Source organism: Anoplopoma fimbria, chromosome 21 (assembly GCF_027596085.1).
Source record: "Anoplopoma fimbria isolate UVic2021 breed Golden Eagle Sablefish chromosome 21, Afim_UVic_2022, whole genome shotgun sequence".
Classification (NCBI taxonomy): domain Eukaryota; kingdom Metazoa; phylum Chordata; class Actinopteri; order Perciformes; family Anoplopomatidae; genus Anoplopoma; species Anoplopoma fimbria.
Window position 1 is genome coordinate 11701661 of NC_072469.1, and position 21419 is coordinate 11723079.

Here is a 21419-nt window from a genome sequence, read left to right on the forward strand (position 1 = left end):
TGAAAAAGAAGCTTCAGATCTTGTCAACTTGTGAATGAACAAATAAAACAGGGCAATAAAAAGTAAAAGGCGTTATGGATGTTGATTGACAACCAGGGAAAATAACAATCATGAGCTTCTTTTCATTTCATGAAAAGGTTTGTTTACATCCAATTAACCGTAACATGATTATTCACCACGCTCTAAACAGTGGAACAGAAACTTAGACAATGACTGTCTAATTCTCCTCCTCCTCTGTGTCGTCACAGACTGGGAAGCTCGCATCGACAGCCACGGCAGAGTTTTCTACGTGGACCACGTCAACCGGACCACCACCTGGCAGAGACCCGTCAACAGCGGCAAGTGTAACCACGGCATCCCCCGCTCCGGATCCACACAGCAGATGGAGCAGCTCAACAGGAGGTCAGACTGGGAACATGGGATCGTAGTAGACACTGTCACACATCAGTGCTGTGGCATGTGTTGGTATACTGGAACACCAATGTTAGCTGATGAACACAGTCTATATTTAACATATTAGTTTCTCTTTAAGCACTAAACAAGTCTCTCTTCACTTAAAGTTGTTTCAACATACCAGTGTATCATGTTATAACTAGATGTGTTCGTGTTTTAATGAGATGCATTGTTTAATATTGAGAATACAACAAGAGACCGAGAAGAAAAAGAGGGAAAAAAATCCTGGTAGTCCATTTCCTACATTTGTTTTTGTTGAGCTGAAACAAGGCAATGAGAGAGTGGAGTACAGTCAGGCTTACTGGTCCTATAGTGGAGATAGGCTGACATCTGGTGACTGGAAAGGAAACTCCATCAACCTTTGTGAGGCTGATTTTGTGCTAAGAAGTGCAGTGAAATGCAGAAATGAATGTGCAATAACATTAAAAACAGTGACATGTCTCTTTGTGAATGCTGCAGATAGCCTTTATTATAAAGTTATAAAACTTCACAAGCCAAAGAGTTCCGTCTTCATCCTCCTGTATTAGAGGACAACTTGTTGTTTGTGCAGGTACCAGAACATCCAGAGGACCATGGCCACGGAGGAGGACGGTGGGAGTCCCAGGCTGGAGCGGAGCGGCAGCACGGAGACCGATTCTGAAACGCCTCAGACAGGTACAGGAACGAGCCTACGCACAGTTCAAACTGACATCAGATCTGCTTTGTCATGCCAGCTAAAGAACAGACTATAGAGATACATTGTTTAGGATTGGGTTCATGCATAGTTATGCAACCACTGACCTGTTTCCATTATTTGAATAAAGGTTCTATTTTGTGTCAATGCCATTACAAATCTTCTGATGCAGTACTTTTTTATGTTGAATGTTATATTTATCATATGTACATGTAATACCTAGGTAAAACCTACTTCAATGCTTAAAATTACTATCCAAAGAAAGTACATATCTGTCGTCCCTCTGCAGGCCCCGCCTCCCCCGTCAACCACCAGAAGATCAGCCATCTCCTCCAATCGCCTGCTGTCAAGTTCATCACACACCCAGAATTCTTCACTGTGCTGCACAGTAACTATGTGAGTCCTGCACACACAGACCAATACCTAGATACAGTATAGTGTACTCAGTACTTTATAGTTATGCTACAAGTCAGATGTAGTAAATATAGTACATTCATTATGTATGTGTTAAAAGAGTCTATGTCAGACCAGTTTATCATCATGCCATGCTTCCCATGCTGAATCTATATCTATATCCATACAGCACAAGGGGATCTCTTAACATGTTCCTTCATCCCCATGAACACACACACGCTATAGTTGATTTTGACTCAGTCCCACATACACCGTCCTGCTGCCACAAATACTCATTGACAATAATAATAATATAGATTATTGACCATTCCCTCAGTATATATTGAATGATATCTTGAATTGAAACAATTGCTGTTCAGCAGCCAAATTTGCGCACTCTCAGATGTCACAGTGTCAAAAGTGTATCCAAATGGAAGAGTTTGAAATCTGTTCCTGCATGCAACTACAAACGCATGTGGTGATAATGTCACTGTGACAAAATGTCCACTGATCAGTATTGACAACAACAAAACATACTCACAATAAAATAATGAAATGATGTAATGTAAGGAGCAGAGGAGGCACTCAGTTGGTTGACAATGTGTAATAAACTATTGGAGGCAAACCAAGATAATCTAATACCTTTCTTTTTATAAATGTCAAAGTTCAACCTGTCCCTGTTCTCTGTCTTCAGGCGGCTTACCGGATGTTCACCAGCAGCAGTTGTGTGAAACACATGATCCTGAAGGTGCGTCGCGATGCCAGGAACTTTGAGCGCTACCAACATAACCGGGACCTGGTGGTTTTCCTCAACAGGTTTGCAGACACTCAACTGGAGCTGCCAAGAGGCTGGGAGATCAAGACCGACCCCCAGGGCAAGGTAGGTTACCTATGTATACATATGAGGGGGATGGGTGTTAGCTTCTAGTCAGCACTGCGTCACACTTGCACACTCACGTGCTAGCAAAGCTAAATGAGCCAAGGACAAAACACTGGACTGATACTCATGTCAGCTCTTTGGCATGATCATGCAATATGAACCCCAGAGAAGGTCAGAGTCCAGCATGTGTACTGCAGAAGAAGTTAAATACTGGAAGGGTAAAACCGCCCACAATATGAAACCGGCAAAAGCACTTACTGTCTCAATGAAATGGAGTTGAGATGATCTGTGATATTTGAGGAACAAAATGTACAGTCTTTTGTCCTGCTTTTTGTGTTAAATTCTGTCTCATTAACTATTCATTAAAAAAATTCAAACATTTATGCATTATTATGCGTTTATCAGCCCCGTGATACGATGGGTTCTACCTTGGCCCAAGTTACAACCCCTGACATTTCATGAAAAACAGGCTGCTAGGTTTTACCGTAATCCTGCTGAAAAACCGACAAACAAACCTAAACTGCAGCGGTTTGTTTTGTGTTTGAGAGAGTCGTGCCAATCACGTGAATCTGAGTGCTGTAAAACTGTAAGAGGGAACCGACACTCCAGCCTTATATCCACAAAAAAGTACCTTAAAATGACAGTGTGTGACCATTTTGTTTGTAGAAAGTGACCTGGGAGTTGTTGTAGAAGATGGATATTCAATTTCCAGAAAGTACCGAGTAGTGGTGTCACAGATGCTTTGGTTCAAATTGACCAGGCGACCAAGCTTTTCTACGGATGTCAGTTTTTGAGCCACGACACCAGCCACAATATGGCCTTCAACAGACAGGAAGACTTGTTTTCATGCTGTTTGCTACTGAAGCAGTTGTTGATCCCGAGTAGAGGTCCTTGAACATACGGTCATAAATGAGTGGCGGTTAGTTCAAGCAGTATGCAAGATATGCTGCGGACAGACAGACAGATTCACGCAAACATCCGAACGCATTATCTCCACATAAGATAAAAATGAACAATAGTAATACAAATGCATTAAATATTTGATTCCAAATTTGTTTGGAATGAATATTTGACAGTACATACGGTACAATTACAGTCCAATTTTTCTTTCTCTCAGTCTTTCTTTGTGGACCACAACAGTCGAGCCACGACCTTCATTGACCCCCGCATCCCTCTGCAGAATGGCCGTCTGCCCGGCCACCTCGCTCACAGACAGCATCTGCAGAGACTACGCAGCTACAGCGCCGGGGAGGTACTCACCGTTCACACACACTCACTAGTTGCATAGAAAACCACGTATATGTCACTTCCTAAAAGGCAATCCTTTGTTAAAGGATTGCCTTTTAGGAAAACCTTTGTTAAAAACAATAAAAAGCAGCACAAATAATAATTTTGTTAGCTTAGAATCATATCTACAAAAGAAAGTGTGTCTTCTTCACAGAGTAAGCCATGTTCCTACAGTAGCCCAGAATGGAAAAACAAACCAGATTGGCCCCAGCTTGAAGACAGACATAAAAAAGGCAGTTTTTTAATTTATAGATACATTTTTTCAAAAGGCTCAGTGAATTTCTAAAATAGCTCATCACTGGAGTATTTAACAAACAGTACACGAACAGGAGGAAATAGTGCAGTAAACTACAGTGTGTTTATGGCAATAAAGGAACATGTCACCCAGTGCATCATGGTGGCTCAATGATGTGTTTTTAACAGTTTTTGACAACAATGGTGCTCTACGGCACAGAGAAGGTACAACAGGCTCGTATACACACAATACGTTTGTTTGGATGCACATGGGATATGTTGAATAGAAGAAAAATAATGAACATCACCAGACTTAACCTTTGAACACCATAGTAAATTATGAAGTTTTAAAATCACAACAATTCAGCTGAAGAACGTAAAAAAAGTGCAGGAAGTTTCATGGTTTTCAGGATTTTAGCTTGAATTCTAACATGACACATGCAGTGCTAAAATATGAACACATCAGAAGGGTTGACACGTTGATGTTGATGGACATTATCTAAAAACAGTGGATTAGATAATCAGAGGTGAAATGATTGGTAGAAAACAGCTCTCATCAGCAGTATTGTGCGTTTGGTTGACCAGCAGCTGTGTCTCAGTGTAAAGCGTGTCCCCTTTGCTGTTTGTCCTCAGGCCTCGGACGTGTCCAGGAGTCGTGGGGCTTCTCTAATGACCAGGCCCGGAAACAGTCTGGTAGCCGCCATACGAAGCCAGCACAACTCACAGCTGGCCGCTCCATGTAGGCACCGTCACGAGCTCCATCACCAATAACTCATTGTTCCAGCTCTTCCTCCTCTGCGGTCCTGTCTGACCTCTTCTCTCTCCTGTCTCTTTCTAGCCTACAACGATAAAATCGTGGCATTCCTTCGACAGCCAAACATATTTGACATGTTGCAGGAGAGACAGCCAAGCCTGAGCAGAAACCATGCACTGAGGTACGCTGCTTCCTTAAAGGATTGAATCACTCCTTCATCTGCTGGGGTCCAAGTTGGTGGATGACTTGGTGAAGTTGGGGAAGCATCACTTAATGCCTTATGAGAGCGTTTCCTCTCCTCGTTGGTCGGACCGGCGCGGTGCCCGTTGGTAGTGGGCTGATTGTCGGCCCCTTGGGAATGCTGCGGGGGAGGGGGGTAATCACTGTCCTGAACTGCCCAAATGTCAAGAAGACTTTCCAGGTCAGACTGTGATTCTTCCTCTGGCCAACGAGCTAGCTACCTGTTGGTCGGTTGGATCACTTTGACCTAACTGCTTTGGTTTGGTTTTGGTTGTTGTGTTTGTCCATTTGGTTCAGTTCATTTCATTTGGTATGAAAACTGTCATTCAAACTCTGATCGACACTGAGCAGCTTCACTGTGGAGCTATATCCCCAACAACATTTATCCTGCCAGTCCGGGGAATCCAACCAGCAACCCTCTGCTCAAAATGGTGCTTCTATAACGTTTGGACCACCGCTGCCCCCTGAATACATACATAGAAGAACTCCAATCACCAGAGGTTGATGTCTGAAGCAGTTTAAGGGAGGAAAACACATTAGTGAAAATGATTTGGGTCGTGGAGACTGATGGGACCAAGGTGGATGGGGTCTGTTCCAGTCTGGGTCGGTAGGTATTGACAACTCATGACGTCAGTTGGACTAAAACAAGAGGAGAAATAGCGATTCCTCCAGTTCCCTCTGTAGGATATCCAGTCCACATTCCCCACCAGCCTCCATCCGTTTCCCTCCTTTTTTAGCCTTCTCAGTTCGAATGCCTCCCTGCATATAAACAGTACACACTGCTGGCTGCTGTCCAGGTTCGTTTTGGTAAAAGCACACAGGACAGGTGGCGTTCTCCAGGGATTGTTGCAGCTGTCTGCCTCCAGAACTCCAGTCGTTACTGACCAGTGGTTCGGCGTGTTTCAGGGGCGTACTGTTTGAAATGAAGTGTGCCAGTTCAGATGGATTATGCTGTGTTTATATCATGGAAGAACAGTTTTCATTACTGGACAGTTGAAGAAGACAATACAGACTTATTTTTTCTTTCTAATCTACAGAATGTAACACGTTATGGAAAATTGATTGAAACCAGCATCAATGAACATTTTGAACACAAAATAACATTGAAAACAATTCCATGAATACTGATGCATCTTTCTTGATGGACAGAGAGCTCAAGAAGTCAGGAAGGATGCATCCCGGTATCCAGGCCACATATTTATGTGGTATTAGCTGTTTTAATTCAACACAATATATGAAATAAATAACTGATGAGGACTTTGTGTCGTTGGTTGTTCAGGGAGAAAATCCACTACCTTCGGACAGAAGGCACTCAGGGGGTGGAGAAGCTGTCATGTGACGCTGACCTAGTCATCCTGTTGAGGTAAAGCACACACTGAACCCAGTAAACCCATGTTGGGTAACAACGTCTTTTTATCAATGTAGTGCAGAGGAAATAATGTCTTCTGCTTCTCTGTGTCCTGTCCTTGCAGTCTATTCGAAGAGGAGATCATGTCTTATGTTCCTCCTCACCCCATCCACCCCAGCTTCAGCATCTCTCCTCGCTGCTCCCCCGCCTCCTCGCCGCAGAACTCTCCTGGTAGGTCTTCAAGCATGACAATCACAAAAACGTTTTTCTGCCTGAAACATGAATAAAATGGTTTCTTTAATCGTCCCTTCTATTGATGGTAAATGAAAACATACCTATGTAACACAGCAGTGAACGGATTCCTCTGTTATTGTGAATGGAATCTTTAAATTATAAAATACTATTATATGGAAGACCTGAGAAGAACTAAAATACATGCAATAAAGTAAGTTTAAATTAAGTTACATTAAGTAATTAGATTAATTCCTTTTCAAATCAAAACGCAACACAAAACAAGTGAAAAGGTGAATTATACTTCAGTGTTTACCAGCAGAGAGCAGCAAAGACCTGCCAGCATTCTCATTAGTTTTCATGAATGGAAACACGTTGTCAATGCCAAATTGACTGTCCAATAGAATCTTGGGGGTGGGACCATGGCCTGAGATTATCTTTGCTGACTCAAGCCATGCCATGACAGACAGCCTTTCAAAACAAAACCTGTGGGATCTTCTTGGCACAAGACTGTTATAGTTAAGGTTACTGTGAGGAATTGTAAACTGGTAATTAACCAGTCTCAGTGTAATCCTGATCCTCTATATGACCTCCATTTTTCAAGATCCTCCTAGTAGTTTTAACTCTGTTTTGTATTATCAAGGAGTACAGCAATGGCCTAGTAGTTTACTGATGGGTCAACTGGCAATATGTCAGGGTGACATTTAAGGCATAACCTCTAGTGCTGACTATTGAATTATATTGTAAACTGTATTGGGACAGATCCCCACAGATTTAATATTTTGTTTATTCACTTATTCCTAAATTTGAATAAGAGTTGACAGCACTAGTATCAGGGCTCTGCACGTCTTTAAATGGATAAATTCAGTTTCCTTCTGAAAAAGTATTTAAGAAAAAAGTATTTTACAAAGATCTTAAATGTTTTACCTGCTGTAGTTATAAAGTGTTTCTGCACCTTGCACCTAATTCCACCATACTGGTTATAGAAAAGAAGCCTAACAGCGGGCCATCTCCCCATCTCTCTAATAATTAGGCCTATTATCAACATTTCTCTCCATCACGTCATTCATTTTTCTGCTGCTAATGCAGCAGCCGTGACGGCTGAGGAGGTTAGCAGAACATTTTCTCTCCATCTGTTAAAAGCTTTGCCAATATTGTAGCTCTCCAGAGCCTGGAATCACAGTTTATTATCTCAGCTGTAGGCGATATTGACTCTGGTGATTGGTGTTTGCCTCCAGTCTTTCCTTTTGTTTTGCCTCCATGGAACACCATGACGTAACCATGACGTTGGCTTCTAAAGGCTACACGTAGAGTACTTCAAAATTCTAAGCATGTTTGTAACAGGTTCAGTCTAGCAATGTAAGAAAATATTGATTTGTGATACTGTATCTATTCTCAAAAACACTATTGATTTTAAATCAATAGTTAACATTCAAAGATTGGTAGCAGACTGTGGCTCAGCTTGTACAAAAAGTAGTGCCATGGTGTTGGATGTTACAGTGACTGTGACCCACAAACTTCTTTTTACTGTGATTTTATTCATTTGGTGGTACGTTCTTTATACTGTAGCAGTTTGCCTAAAGTTAGATGTATAAAAATGCCTTGCTTACAGTTTTGCAATATTTAAAATGGTAACCCCTGTATCATGATCCACACCAGATTCTTACCAACACACAACCCTGGTTCAGTCAGTGCAGCTGTAAGGTAGCTGGGACATAAAAACTGAATAGTAGCAAGATGGCAGATATAAGGAAAAATAGATTTTCTGATATTTTTGTGGTATCTGTTTATCATCTGAAGCCACTGTGTGTATCACAGTAATCAGTGGGCACATAGTTAGTGGATGCACTCTGGAATCCCATCGACAGTGAAGATGCACAGTGATCCAGGACGCTATCTGAAGCCCTCGCTCACTAACACACACACACACACACACACACACACACTCGGTGAACCCTGAACGGTAATCACTGCTGTTTGACAGAGCCTGCTGTGCTATGTAATGGTGCACTAAAGTCATCTTAATGAGCTCCAGCAGGCCTCGAGAAGACCTCAACTCTGTGTGTGTGTGTGTGTGTGTGTGTGTGTGTATTGGGTTATGTATGTTATGGTGGGAGGGTCTATAAAGGGAAATTGGGTCACAGCAGGGAGGCCCGGCTTGCAATTGTGCTTCATTCATTAGTTGCTCTTCTGTCGTTGTGAAAACATGAAGTGGAAAAACAAATTTTATGAGTTCAGCTGAGCTGCTCCACATCAGTGCGTCTCAGTGTTAGAGAGATCCCACAGAGATCACTCATTTCTTCCAGGAAATGAGTGATGACTGGATATCTTCCAGGCAGGTAGATAATCCATCTAAACCATCCTAAATATCTATTTTGTCTTATTCCAGGAGATTATTTTCCTCTTACACATTAGCAGTGTGAGAAAGATTGATTTGTCTTCCTTAATGTGAGCGGGCGGTGTTTTTGAGTTTTGTATATATTTCTCTCTTATCACTCAGTATAATTAAAGCTGCAGAGTAAACACTGTGTACAGTATAACCCCAACAATAAGTTAACCAACACTGCCATTTATGAACCTGCTCAGTCTTTAAGCCAAGGCTGGACTGGCTGATGTCCACTGGGTACCAGTGCTACAGTTTACGTTGTATTCAATACAATGTATATTCTGATTATAAGCAATAAAATAAACAAGAGACTTCACAATGCTGATGCTGTAATCTATGGTTCAATCGAAAATTTTAACCAGATTTATAAATCATGATCACTAGTAATGAACATATTTAACTTTTTTTTTTTTATATACGTGTATTAGGCTTAATGCTACTATATATTTGATCTCTACCTAATTTCTTCCAAATTATATGAGAGCCATAGTAGGTAAAAACAAATGTAAGAAATAAAATGCCTAGCTGGTGGCCGGGGTGAGTATTATAAAAAAATACTAACTGAAGAAAAAACTCCAACATCCAAGATTATAAAGATGAAAAATCCAATGGTTATTCTCTAAGAAGAAAAAAAGTTATTTTTGTGGAGTGATGAAGTTGATACCATTCAACATGAAGAGATGTGGTCCTCCTTTTAGCAAACTTAAGATTCAATAATAATAATAATAATAATATTTTTCTCTGAATTTTCACTTCCTTCCCCAGCTCAATTCTTTATATTTTTGACACAAAACAGCCATTATTCACCTCCCAACATTTCAGAGTATAATATACTGAAATATTTTCACCACTGAATTTACTTGTCATCTTCTAAAATATAATGGAATGTTCAAATTGTCTCTAGCTTGACAGGCTTTAACATTAAAATATGAACATCAATTCATATTTTAATCATCAATATTACTTATCCAATAATATAATATTCTAAAAGCCTCCGAATGGGGCCATTCCACATAATGAGCACTTTTACTTTTAATAGCTAAATTACATTTTGTTGATAATCTCTCTGTACTTTTCGACTTATTTCTAATGGAGTATTTTGACCAATGGTATTAGTGCTTTTCCTGGCATTTTTTGTTGTTGAAAGCTGTGAAACCTTTCAGTATCAGACTCCTATTTAAAACAAAAAGTGTTTTGTATGAACCTGTATCTGTGTGTGTGTTTTTGTGTATTTGTGTGTGTGTGTGTGTGTGTGTGTGTGTGTGTGTGTGTGTGTGTGTGTTTGTGTGTGTGTGTGTGTGTGTGTGTGTGTGTGTGTGTGTGTACAGGCCTGCAGAGGGCGAGGGCTCCGGCTCCTTACCGCAGAGACTTTGAAGCCAAACTGAGAAACTTTTACAGGAAATTAGAAGCCAAGGGCTACGGGCAGGGACCGGGCAAGATCAAGTAAGACTTTCACTACACATGTGAAACGGTTTATTGTACCATCCGACGAAAATGAAAGGTGGACGGCTCTAATACAGTATTTCTATATTCTCCCATTAGACTGTAGCAGTTACTGTCGATGTGATCGTAGATATCCTGATCACAGTTGGGATCAAAGCTCACACTAGATGATCATAATCTGCCCCCCATACAGTATATGTTAATCGATCTGCATCATCTTAATTTTTATCTGATCTATTGTGTAATAACATATTTATCGTAGTACTATTGTAGTGTATGTGCTTTGTTCATAAAGACAGGGACATAGCTGCCATTAAAAACAATAGGGTAATGCCCTCTGTTAAATTGTGTATCTTGAATTGGGGTTCTAGTATGGGATAAATTAAGGTTTGATTACATTTAGTAGACAACAATTTCCCCAGCAGAATTGTATTCTTGCACTTGTTGCAAAATAAAATGTACAGAAACTGAACAGTTGAATCAATAAGATGTGTCCTGCATGGGGATAGAAGCAGCAACATGTGAGCCCTGTTGGTGGTTGCAGGTTGCTGATCAGGAGAGAACACCTGCTGGAGGGAACCTTCAACCAGGTGATGGCATACTCACGCAAAGAGCTGCAGAGGAACAAACTCTACGTCACTTTCCTGGGAGAGGAGGGGTGAGACACACACACACACACACACACACACACACACACACACACACACACACACACACACACACAATGTGTTACACAGCAGGGTGCGTGATGTTGTTTGTACATGCTTTTGAAGCCCAAAACTGGTGTATAATCTCTGGAAACTAAGAATTGTGTGTTTTTGATGCCGTAGAATGAGCTCTTCATATCTACATACAGCTTGGGCTCACTGCCAAGGGCGTCAAACACTGACACTTGGGCGTGGCAGTCTGGCTTCTGTTGCTCCTTAAATAGTGTTATTATGGTAAGGATGTCTCTGAGCGAGGTGTATGCGATCCCATGGTTTTTCATTAAGCATCTTACATGACAGCAGTGAGTGGAGGGGTATTCAGGGAGCTGCAAACTGCAACTACACTGCCAGATGCCACCAGCTCCTCGGCAGGGATTGCATCAACTGGGCTTTCAACATGGTGGCCGGCTGAGCGGGCGGCTAGAGGCTAACGGTGCTCGCAGCATGAACAGTGCAAACAACAGCAATAGTGCTGACGGAGCTAACGGTGTTTACCTGATGCCGTGGGTCCGCTCTGACTTAACCACAGTGTGAGTGCAGCGCAGAACAACAGACATTATCTAGAGGACGCACAGACAGCATGGCACAGCTGAGAGGAGGTATTTTACGGGGGGGAACGTTATTAGTGTTATAAGTTAGCATGGCAGAAACATGCACATTTTAAGTTGCAATGGCATAGCAGCGCTGCTTCATTAGGCTATCAGCCTGTTGACTTAAGGGAAGTGAAGTAAAGATTATTACAGCATTCATGTAGCGTTAGCATGCTGTATCCAGCATCCAGGAACCAGTGCAGTCAAGGAGCCGCTGTCTCCGCTTCTAAAAAGTGAAGCCAATTTTGAAGTGTCTTAAAGCGGCATTCTCTCTAGTGTCCATCAGGGGGGGACTCCTCTGGTTGTGTAGAAGTCTATGAGAAAACATTGAAACTCAGTAAACGTTGTAAACATGAGTTTATGGTCTCAAGCTCTAGTTTCAAGTCGTCTTCAATACAGCGTGATGTTCATTTAGTAAATTATGAGTCAAATAGACCATAAAGCAGAGTATGCTTTAGGGCGGGGCTACTTTGTGAGTGACATGTTGCATTTGCTACCAGAGGCCTGTACGGCATCTCTACATCATTCCTCCTCTCCCAAATATGGTCACATCCGTTCACTGGTTGCAAAAAGTCAAAATGGCGATGACCAAAACGCAGAACTCGAGGCTTCAAAAGGGCAGTCCACAAACCAATGAGTGATCTTATATACAGCCTATGGTCTGTCCTCTGTGTACAACATGCTGGACTCTGCAGAGCCCTGAAGCCCCGCCCCCACTGTTACAAAGAGCGCTGCTCTCTTGTTGATTCAACGTTTATTTATAGTGAATGTGTCTAATGTCCAAATTTGACACTGCACTCCCTTTGGTCTCCAACAATACAGCAGCCAAGCGTGAAGTAGATCAGACGAACGGCTCTTGAGATAACACACGGACATTCCTTGCTTTATAGTTGGATATCTTAAATATGGCAAAAGAAGGCTGTATTATCAGTTTAACTGTCCAAATATACCATGAACCACATGAGTAAAGATGTTTCCTCTCTCTTGTCTTATTGTTTCCTCAGGTTGGACTACAGCGGTCCGTCCAGAGAGTTCTTCTTCCTGTTGTCCCAGGAGTTGTTTAATCCGTACTACGGTCTGTTTGAATACTCGGCTAACGATACCTACACGGTCCAGATCAGCCCCATGTCAGCGTTCGTTGAGAACCACCTGGAATGGTGAGCTGTACAGAACAAACACACTCACACACAGTGACACACTCACACATACACACACCTAGTGAATCGGTGTTTTATGAAAAATACTTCAACTCATCTGCAACTTTGGCACTAAGTGTTCATTACGTTTGCGATTGTTCCAACAAACCAGCTGATATGTAGCTACCTAACAGGGCTGGAACAGTTTATGTATTTATTTATTGACTGTAGTCATTCAGCACAAAGAGTCAGTTTAATGAAAACCCAGAACACAGTTAACAGACTATGGAGTGACGTGACTTAGTACAGAAGCCCTGAGAGGCAAAGTGAGAAAACAAAAGTCTGGTGATCCAATTTCTAAATCTGAAATTATTTTCTTTCATATGTTTGTGACTTGAGAGCAGATGAATCAGGATCAGAGCAGGATCATCTTTTTAAGGTCCTTTTTTTGTTTAAATCTGTGAAAACAGGTGTTTGTTGTTGTAATATTCATTGGCCACAAGAGGCTAAAGTGCACCTCTACCCTATGATCTCAACAGGACTAAAGCATAGCACTGATTAAATGACATTTCTAGCCAAAGGAAAAACAGCACTAAAATGTAACATAACTTTGTCACGCACAATGTAATGATTAGAGTGCATGGAGAAATGTATACCCACCTGGAAGAAAACGTGAATGCATTTAGTCCTGTTGAGAACATGGACTAGAGGTGCACTTCAGCCTCTTGTGGTAGCAATAAGTATTATAACAACAAACAATTCAAATGTTCCTGACAAAAATAATTGACCAAGCACCTGGAAAAGTTTTTTTCTCCTGTGTTCACAGATGAAAAAAAACGCAAAACTTTTTTATTAAATTGATAAAACAAATTAGATCAGACTTGGATCACCAGAAAAACAAATTCCTATGATAGGAGGTGACAGTATAATACATTTTATTCATAGCTGCTGGCACTTTAATGTAGAAAGAAAGATTGTACTAGTTGAAGAACTGCAGGTTCTCTGCAAATTACTAACGGTGTAGTCACAATGGGTCAATGGATTATGTGTTTTGCCAAAAAGACTGCCATAGTCTATGAATGAGAGTGACAAAATAGACAGGATTGTATAAAAACATGGTGGCATATTAGTTTCACTCCCTTTAGCACCATGACATTGATGTCACATTCCAAAAAGATAAAGTCAATTTAGAGAATAATGTATTTGATATCAGGCCAGTTGGCTTATTTTACTACTTCCTATGTCAAAGTGTTGTTTCACTGATTCTAGTGTTAATTCAAATGTTCCCTCTGTGTGTGTGTGTGTGTGTGTGTGTGTGTGTGTGTGTGTGTGTGTGTGTGTGTGTGTGTGTGTGTGTGTGTGTGTGTGTGTGTGTGTGGTTCCGTGTGTGTGTGTGTGTGTGTGTGTGTGTAGGTTCCGCTTCAGTGGGCGTATCCTGGGCCTGGCTCTGATCCATCAGTACCTGCTGGATGCTTTCTTCACCAGACCCTTCTACAAGGCCCTGCTCCGACTGTCAGTACACACACTATATGTTTGTTCTTCTGCAGACACACACACACTCTGAGAGTGTGCACATAAGAACTCTGAAAAGTCAATGTCAGTTGTGAAATGAAGTCATGTTTATTTTCTGCATGGATGATAGCCACACGCAGTGACAGTGAACTAATAGGCGTCTTCAGAGAGCTGGTGGGAGCTGAAGCTCATTCATAAAGGAGTGGCACAACCAGCCCGTCCACTGATCGTGGCAGTAGTGAAGTCATCGTCATGCCCTGCTCAAACTCATTTATTTTAAGATGCAGTGACAGCATGCAGTGACGGCTGTGTCATGAAAAATAAATCAATAGAGCTTCCTTACATGTCATGTTTAAAACATGAGAAGAAGAATAAACAACCATGTTAGGTGTGTGTTTGCGCCGTAATATTAGCGCAATATCTTCTGTGACTGGACCTTGAGACAATGCAGATAGCAGAATAGAATTCAAGAGCTACAGCTCTAATCCAACCCCTGACTGCTTCTTCATTACAGCAAGGGTCCATAGTGTTCATAGAAATCCATCCAAATATGAGAAATGTTGAAAATATGAATACCGTGTCTGTAACTTAAAGTATTGTCACTTGACCCAGCAGACTAGTTCAGGAACATTAAAGATATCTTTTAAAAAAGAAAAAGAAAACAGTTAATTTATATCTGCAAACTCCTTTTAATTTTAATGTTACATATTTAGGAATTACTCCTCAGTCCATGTTTGTGTGTCTAAGCCGTGAATCCACGTGAACTCTTTTGGTTCAGAATACTTAGCTTCTGTTTCCAAAACTGTCACATCCTGGTCTTTTTCTTTCCTATTTCCTGAGCTCTACAGATATATTCCCCTCCGTCGGGGTTATGTTCAGGAATGACATGAATCTGCGCTAGCTAGCTGATTAGCATGCGGCCGTTGTGCTCAGCAGTTTTGTGGGTTGCACATTTGAGCTCCTTGTGTCCTTCAGGTCCACAGACCTGTCCGATCTGGAGTATCTGGACGAGGAGTTCCACCAGTCCCTGCAGTGGATGAAAGACAACGACATCACTGACATCCTGGACCTCACCTTCACCGTCAACGAGGAGGTCTTCGGCCAGGTCAGCGTTTGCAACATACATAGTGTTGTTAATCTAGAATGTATGTTTTTTTTCCACAATGACAAGCCTTATCCCCGGTACCTGTTCCGTTGCCAGGTGACGGAGCGGGAGCTGAAGTCCGGCGGCTCCAACCTCCAGGTGACCGAGAAGAACAAGAAGGATTACATCGAGCGAATGGCCAAGTGGAGGGTGGAGAGAGGAGTGGTGCAGCAGACGGAGGCGCTGGTCAGAGGCTTCTACGAGGTAAACAGTGCTGTCTGGTTCATAGAATAAAATAACAAGTCCTAAATTATAATCCACAGAGAAACACTTTAACACATCTCCAAAATAACCCACTATATATCTATAACTTTCATAGTATATATACTGTAAGAGTTTGTATAGACTGAATACATCATAATACATGAGTGTGTGCCCACACAGCTGAACAGAATCATTAGCTTGTTGTGTCTTTCTGTCCCAGGTGGTGGACTCCAGGCTGGTGTCTGTGTTCGATGCTCGGGAGCTGGAGCTGGTGATCGCCGGGACAGTCGAGATCGACCTCCTTGACTGGAGGAGCAACACCGAGTACAGAGGAGGTGTGTGTGTGTGTGTGTGTGTGTGTGTGTGTGTGTGTGTGTGTGTGTGTGTGTGTGTGTGTGTGTGTGTGTGTGTGTGTGTGTGTGTGTGTGTGTGTGTGTGTGTGTGTGTGTGTGTAAAACCTAGTCTCCATTTCCTGCCACTCAACAAAGCCATCTAATGTTGACGTCTGGATTAGGAAAAATGATCACATCAGCCGGAGAACATCTGGATTTACTCTGTGTTTCATTTCACAGAAATCTTAGAACTAACGTTCACAATACTGGACCCTGAATGTTCAGCAACAGCAACTCTTTTTTAATCCACATTTGAATTAAGTTTTACCAGTTTAAATATTGCTGGTGTAATGTCAGGTTTCCTTGGATAAGTGTAAAACGAGTATGTCAACAAAACTTTTCACTGTTTTCAGGGATGTTTTCCAGTCAAAATACCAATATTAACCTTTTATAGTTACATTAAATGACAAATAACATCAATTTCTCGTTACGCACCGTATGCATTTCTAATAGAACTGGTCATTACTAGACTCTCTATGCAAAGCCCTTAACCTGAGTTTATTCAGTTACATGTTAACTCCCTGACTCCCGATCACCAGGTTACCATGACGGCCACATAGTGATGCGCTGGTTCTGGGCTGCTGTGGAGCGGTTCAACAACGAGCAGCGTCTCCGCCTGCTGCAGTTCGTCACCGGGACGTCCAGCGTGCCCTACGAGGGCTTCGCCGCGCTGCGGGGATCCAACGGCCTGCGGCGCTTCTGTATCGAGAAGTGGGGCAAAGTCACATCACTACCCAGGTACCTGAACGTCTCACACTGTCCACGCTACCATCACTTTGTCCCCTACAGTCAAAGGACCCGCTGCCTGCTTCATGGAAGTCCTGCTCTAACCCTCAGACTCAACGGAGGGCTAGGTTCAAAATCAGTACACATGATCTAGACTATGTTGTGTGTACGCAGGACTGAAACATGAACATGAACACTAACACTGTAGTTAATACAAACTACAGTGTTCGACTCTTGTTTCACATGAGTCAACTTATGAATGAAAAACAAATCCATATTAGTATGGGAAATCAATTTGAAATTGTCTCTACAGCGAACTTCATTCTGTTTTCATACAAACCCCCTTTTATCTTGTAGATAAAAATGTTGGGGATTAAACGAAACAACAATCCTTTAATCAGATTGTTGGTAACATCTCAGTCAATTAAATAGCAAAACCATTCTCACTCCTAACTCATGAAAAACTGAGGCACACTTCATGTCTGTATTTCAGCTAACTCCAATGTGAACCTATCCACGTTGTTATTAGATGCTCAGAGCAACTGACGTTATATAAAGAGCGTGGAAGTCCCCTTAGGGAGGAGAGGGGGCATTTGATAGCTCATACATACACAGGACTTTCACACAGGAGACCGCTGTTCGTTGCAGTTTATTTGAAAAAAAACCTATGTATTTAAGAAGCGGAACCTTGACACACCGTCCCTGACACATCCTAGTCTGACCAGCATCATAGCTTGAAGCTCAGGGCCAATGACCAAGCAGCCGTATTTAACGAGTTGAGAGTGAAAATGTGTTGGAGATTGTCACAAAATGTCCCCTCTGCATTTTTGCATGAAAAGCAACAATACTTTAGGTTCTTAAGTCACTACAGGTCCTGTTCCCTACGTAGGACTTTGGACCCGCCAGAACAGAGAGGTTGACGTGTCATCAAGGTCGGATCTTTGACTCAAAAGATCATGGTGGCTGGTGAAACTAAATCAATCTGCTTACCACCTTCAAAATGTACCAGCACTTTGGTTCAGTGTATATTATTTCATAACTAGAAGCTTTACATGCAGTGTAAATGCAAAAGTTTGGACACACCTTCTCATTCAACTACTTTGAAGAATCTAAAATATAAAACATATTCTGGTTTGTTGTGCATTTGTTTGTTTACCACATAATTCCATATGTGTTCCTTCATAGTTTGGATGTCTTCAATATTAATCTACAATGTAGAAAAAAATAAAAATAAAGAAAAACCATTGAATGAGAAGGTGTGTCCAAACTTTTGACTGGTACTGTAAGCTGCCCCCATCAGTTTACTACAATGCTGGAGCTCAGCAGAGCAGCTATTTTTGGTATTTCCCCTCTGTATTTTCAAGTAGATGTGATATTTTGCAAGGTGTGTTCTTCTGACCTTACAGCAGGACTTTCTTTTAGTAAACAGCAGATAAACGTGAGCATGCTCAGCACAAACGAGTGGGGCTCAGGTTTCACTGCAGAGAACGGATAAATGCCAGAGTTTGACTTTGTGGACGATGGAAGCTTCAGCATCAGCAAAATATACTGCAGATGTACTAATAATAGCAGGTTTGGAGATGTGGGGGTTAGTGTGTCTAAGTGTGTGTTTGTGTTGAGTCGGTGTAAAGTGAAACTATGTGACTTTTGAAGAAAGCAATAACATTAAAATAGAGAAACTTACAACTAAATTTGCTCAGCTGCTACAGCTTTATTTTAACATGTAGCTTGTTGTGGCTAACGTTAGCTAATGTTAGTAGTTAGGTTATGTTAGATAAACTGTAGATAGATCTACCTTTTGTACTGGACATTACAAAGACTGTTTGCAGACTTTCTAACACTTCTCTACTGCTGCTGCATTCTTTTTTAGCATTAACCATTATCTTGTAATTGTCACATGTTGCCACAAGGGGCACTGTTCAGCAACTTTTACATGGGCTCTCTCTAGAGGTGCCCTGTGCAGCAAAACACAGTGAAGTCGGTTAGGTCGGCAAAACAGTGTTGAATAACTTTATTTGCTGTATTTTAAATCCAGCATTGTTTACATCCATGTTTGCTTGTTTAGTCTTCTTCTTCTCTGTCTTTTGTTACCGCCACATGATGATTTGTAGAATAGTGTAACATCATTGGTAGGACTGTGTTTCCTGACAACCCTGTGTGGGAATTTATGTGTGTATAGGGCTACAAGAGGTGAAAAACTCCAAAGGGAACCTGTACAGTGAGAGTCACAGTCATTATATCAGACAGGTCAAGTATGTCCCGATACATGTTGAGGTGTCCACGTGTACATGTATGTCTAAATTCCCTATTTGTAGTTTCTATTTCTGCATGGCCATGTGGTTCTATGTGACATAAATATTGTCATCTGTTCATGTCCACAAGCAGACCAACATGTATGACTTTGAGTAAATCCAGAGTTTCTTAAAGGAGTACTTCACTCTCAAAATGACCATTTGTTTAATTCATTTCTCAGCCCATGTTAGCTAGAAAACGTTGTTTTTCTCTCATGCCTTCACAGTGAATGATGAATCCCAAAATCCTTGATGAATTGAAGTAGATTGCGGTCAGATTTAATGACAGCAAAACTTAATCTAATATCACTTTACAAACTCTCACACAACTCGTGCAGTGTTATTCCAGTCTCTTTGCAGGAGAGGAAGTGGATGAAGTTTTTAAAACAGTTGGGTTTTAGCGAAAATGCGTGTGTCTACTATATTTCTAAAACTGATGTTTTGACATAGTTTTGCTGTTGTCAAACCTGGACCCAAATCACTTCATTTCATCAAGGATTTACTCCGTTTTGTACCTCCTCGGAGGTATGAGGGAATAACACAGTTTTCTTCAAGATTTTCAGCTAACAAGAGGTTGGTAATTAATATTCAAATGGTTATTTTAAGGGTGAGGTACTTCTTTAAAATTATTGATAACATTCTCATGTATCTAAGGTATGTATGAAGCTGGAGCCAGGAGACGTTAAGCTTAGCTCAGCATAAAGACTGGAAGCAGGTTGAAATAATACAGTTACCTTTGTGTAGAACCACACTTTCTCATTTCACAGTGCTTTCTGTGCTGGACCAATAATTGGCATGGCACAGTAACTTTAAGGTACTTCTACTTGTTTCCTGGTAACCCCATGATTTCAGCAACACTCAAGGAAGTCAGTTCGCATAGCTAAGAAAAGTAAAGTCAGTTTCTAGTCAAACCACAACTTGTAGTTTTCACAGTAACACTGGGGTTTTTGATCAGATTAAACATACGTGATATAAGCTCTAGGCTACATCCACACTAATACGTTTCCCTCTAAAACCAGTGTTTAATAACGAAAACGATCATTTTCAAAGTCATTTCCGTCCATACCAACACGCCTGAAAACAAATGTCACATGACTATTCACCACTGGGTATGCGGATGCTGATGTAAACAAGAAGTAGATTGGTTGCTTGGTTACAGAAAATATGACAGAGTATGATGATCAAAATTTAGTCAAACTTAGTGAAAAGGTTTTACTTTTCAAACTAAGTAACGTATATATCAGTTCAAAACGGAAACAGCATACTGTGGATGAGGCCTTAGAGGTTCTGGTAGGTGGATGTTGTTACCTTTAGTTAGAGCCAAGCTAGCTGTTTCCACGTATATCTAGTTTTTATGCTAAGCTAAGCTAACTGACTGCTGTCTGAAGCTTCATGTACCCTATAGACACAAGACGGATATCAATCTTCTCATCTAACTCTCAGCAAGAAAGCAAGATAAATATGTGTCTGTTTTCATGCAGCAATTCCTTTAATCGTCAGGAGAAGATAAAAGCATCCTTGTATACAAGAGGAAAACTCTATGCAGAAATTATATTCTGAAAATATTCATTGTTTTCTCATTCCAGGTGCTTATAGCAAAGTATAAGCTGAAGGAACTTGTTTGCATAAATAGAATTGTTGAAATATTCTCATCTAGCCTTGACTCTCCATAAAAGTCTACCTGTCTCTCTCTCTCTCTCTCTCTCTCTCTCTCTCTCTCTCTCTCTCTCTCTCTCTCTCTCTCTCAGGGCTCACACCTGTTTCAACCGTCTGGACATGCCTCCATACCCCTCGTACACAATGCTGTATGAGAAGCTGCTGATCGCCGTGGAGGAAACCAGCACGTTTGGCCTGGAGTGAGCGGCACAAGAAGGACAACATCAGCACTGCATCCCTCACTGTGGCTGGGCTACATACGAGAATAAAAAGCAGATCTCGTGGGCTTGATACGTCGTAAAGATACCTGGATTGTACTCGACAACGTTTTTGGTCATGTGGATATATGTCACTGTTATGGTACTGTGTGTTAGAGTCTCTCACTTAGCTACGAGGATCTTTATGACAGCACCCAGCCCTGACAGTCAAATTATAGCTACACAACAGCACTGAAAAAAGAAAACTTTAGATACTATCTATCGATCTGAGTTCACAGCAAGGATTTAGGTGATAAAGTAATGAATGATAAAAACCTTTTGTGTTCTATTATGTTGTAAAGATAATAAGAAACAGAACAAGTAAAGAACCTATAAAATCAGAAAAAAGTATTCGAAATATAGACAGAGACAAAGACAAACTTTAAATGGAAACAGAAATTATAATACAAACAGTGCACTAGTTCAGAAGCATTTATGATTGTGGCTTTAAACAAGTGGTACAAAGTATAATGCAGATTTTT

The 21419-nt window shown here is 41.2% G+C and overlaps 1 protein-coding gene across 1 annotated transcript in view; it reads left to right on the forward strand.

The window, feature by feature from the left end:
• Positions 1 to 20884, forward strand: part of LOC129110685 (E3 ubiquitin-protein ligase HECW1) — a 62170-nt gene extending 41286 nt beyond the window's left edge. Inside the window, 18 exon segments of the mRNA XM_054622852.1 lie at positions 249 to 402; positions 1004 to 1107; positions 1416 to 1522; positions 2214 to 2399; positions 3517 to 3651; positions 4554 to 4659; positions 4759 to 4855; positions 6194 to 6277; positions 6387 to 6493; positions 10208 to 10322; positions 10867 to 10980; positions 12624 to 12776; positions 14169 to 14267; positions 15243 to 15372; positions 15469 to 15615; positions 15836 to 15950; positions 16547 to 16745; positions 20773 to 20884. Of these exon segments, the coding sequence (XP_054478827.1) occupies positions 249 to 402; positions 1004 to 1107; positions 1416 to 1522; positions 2214 to 2399; positions 3517 to 3651; positions 4554 to 4659; positions 4759 to 4855; positions 6194 to 6277; positions 6387 to 6493; positions 10208 to 10322; positions 10867 to 10980; positions 12624 to 12776; positions 14169 to 14267; positions 15243 to 15372; positions 15469 to 15615; positions 15836 to 15950; positions 16547 to 16745; positions 20773 to 20884 (2264 nt within the window).
• Positions 20885 to 21419: the final 535 nt, after the last annotated feature.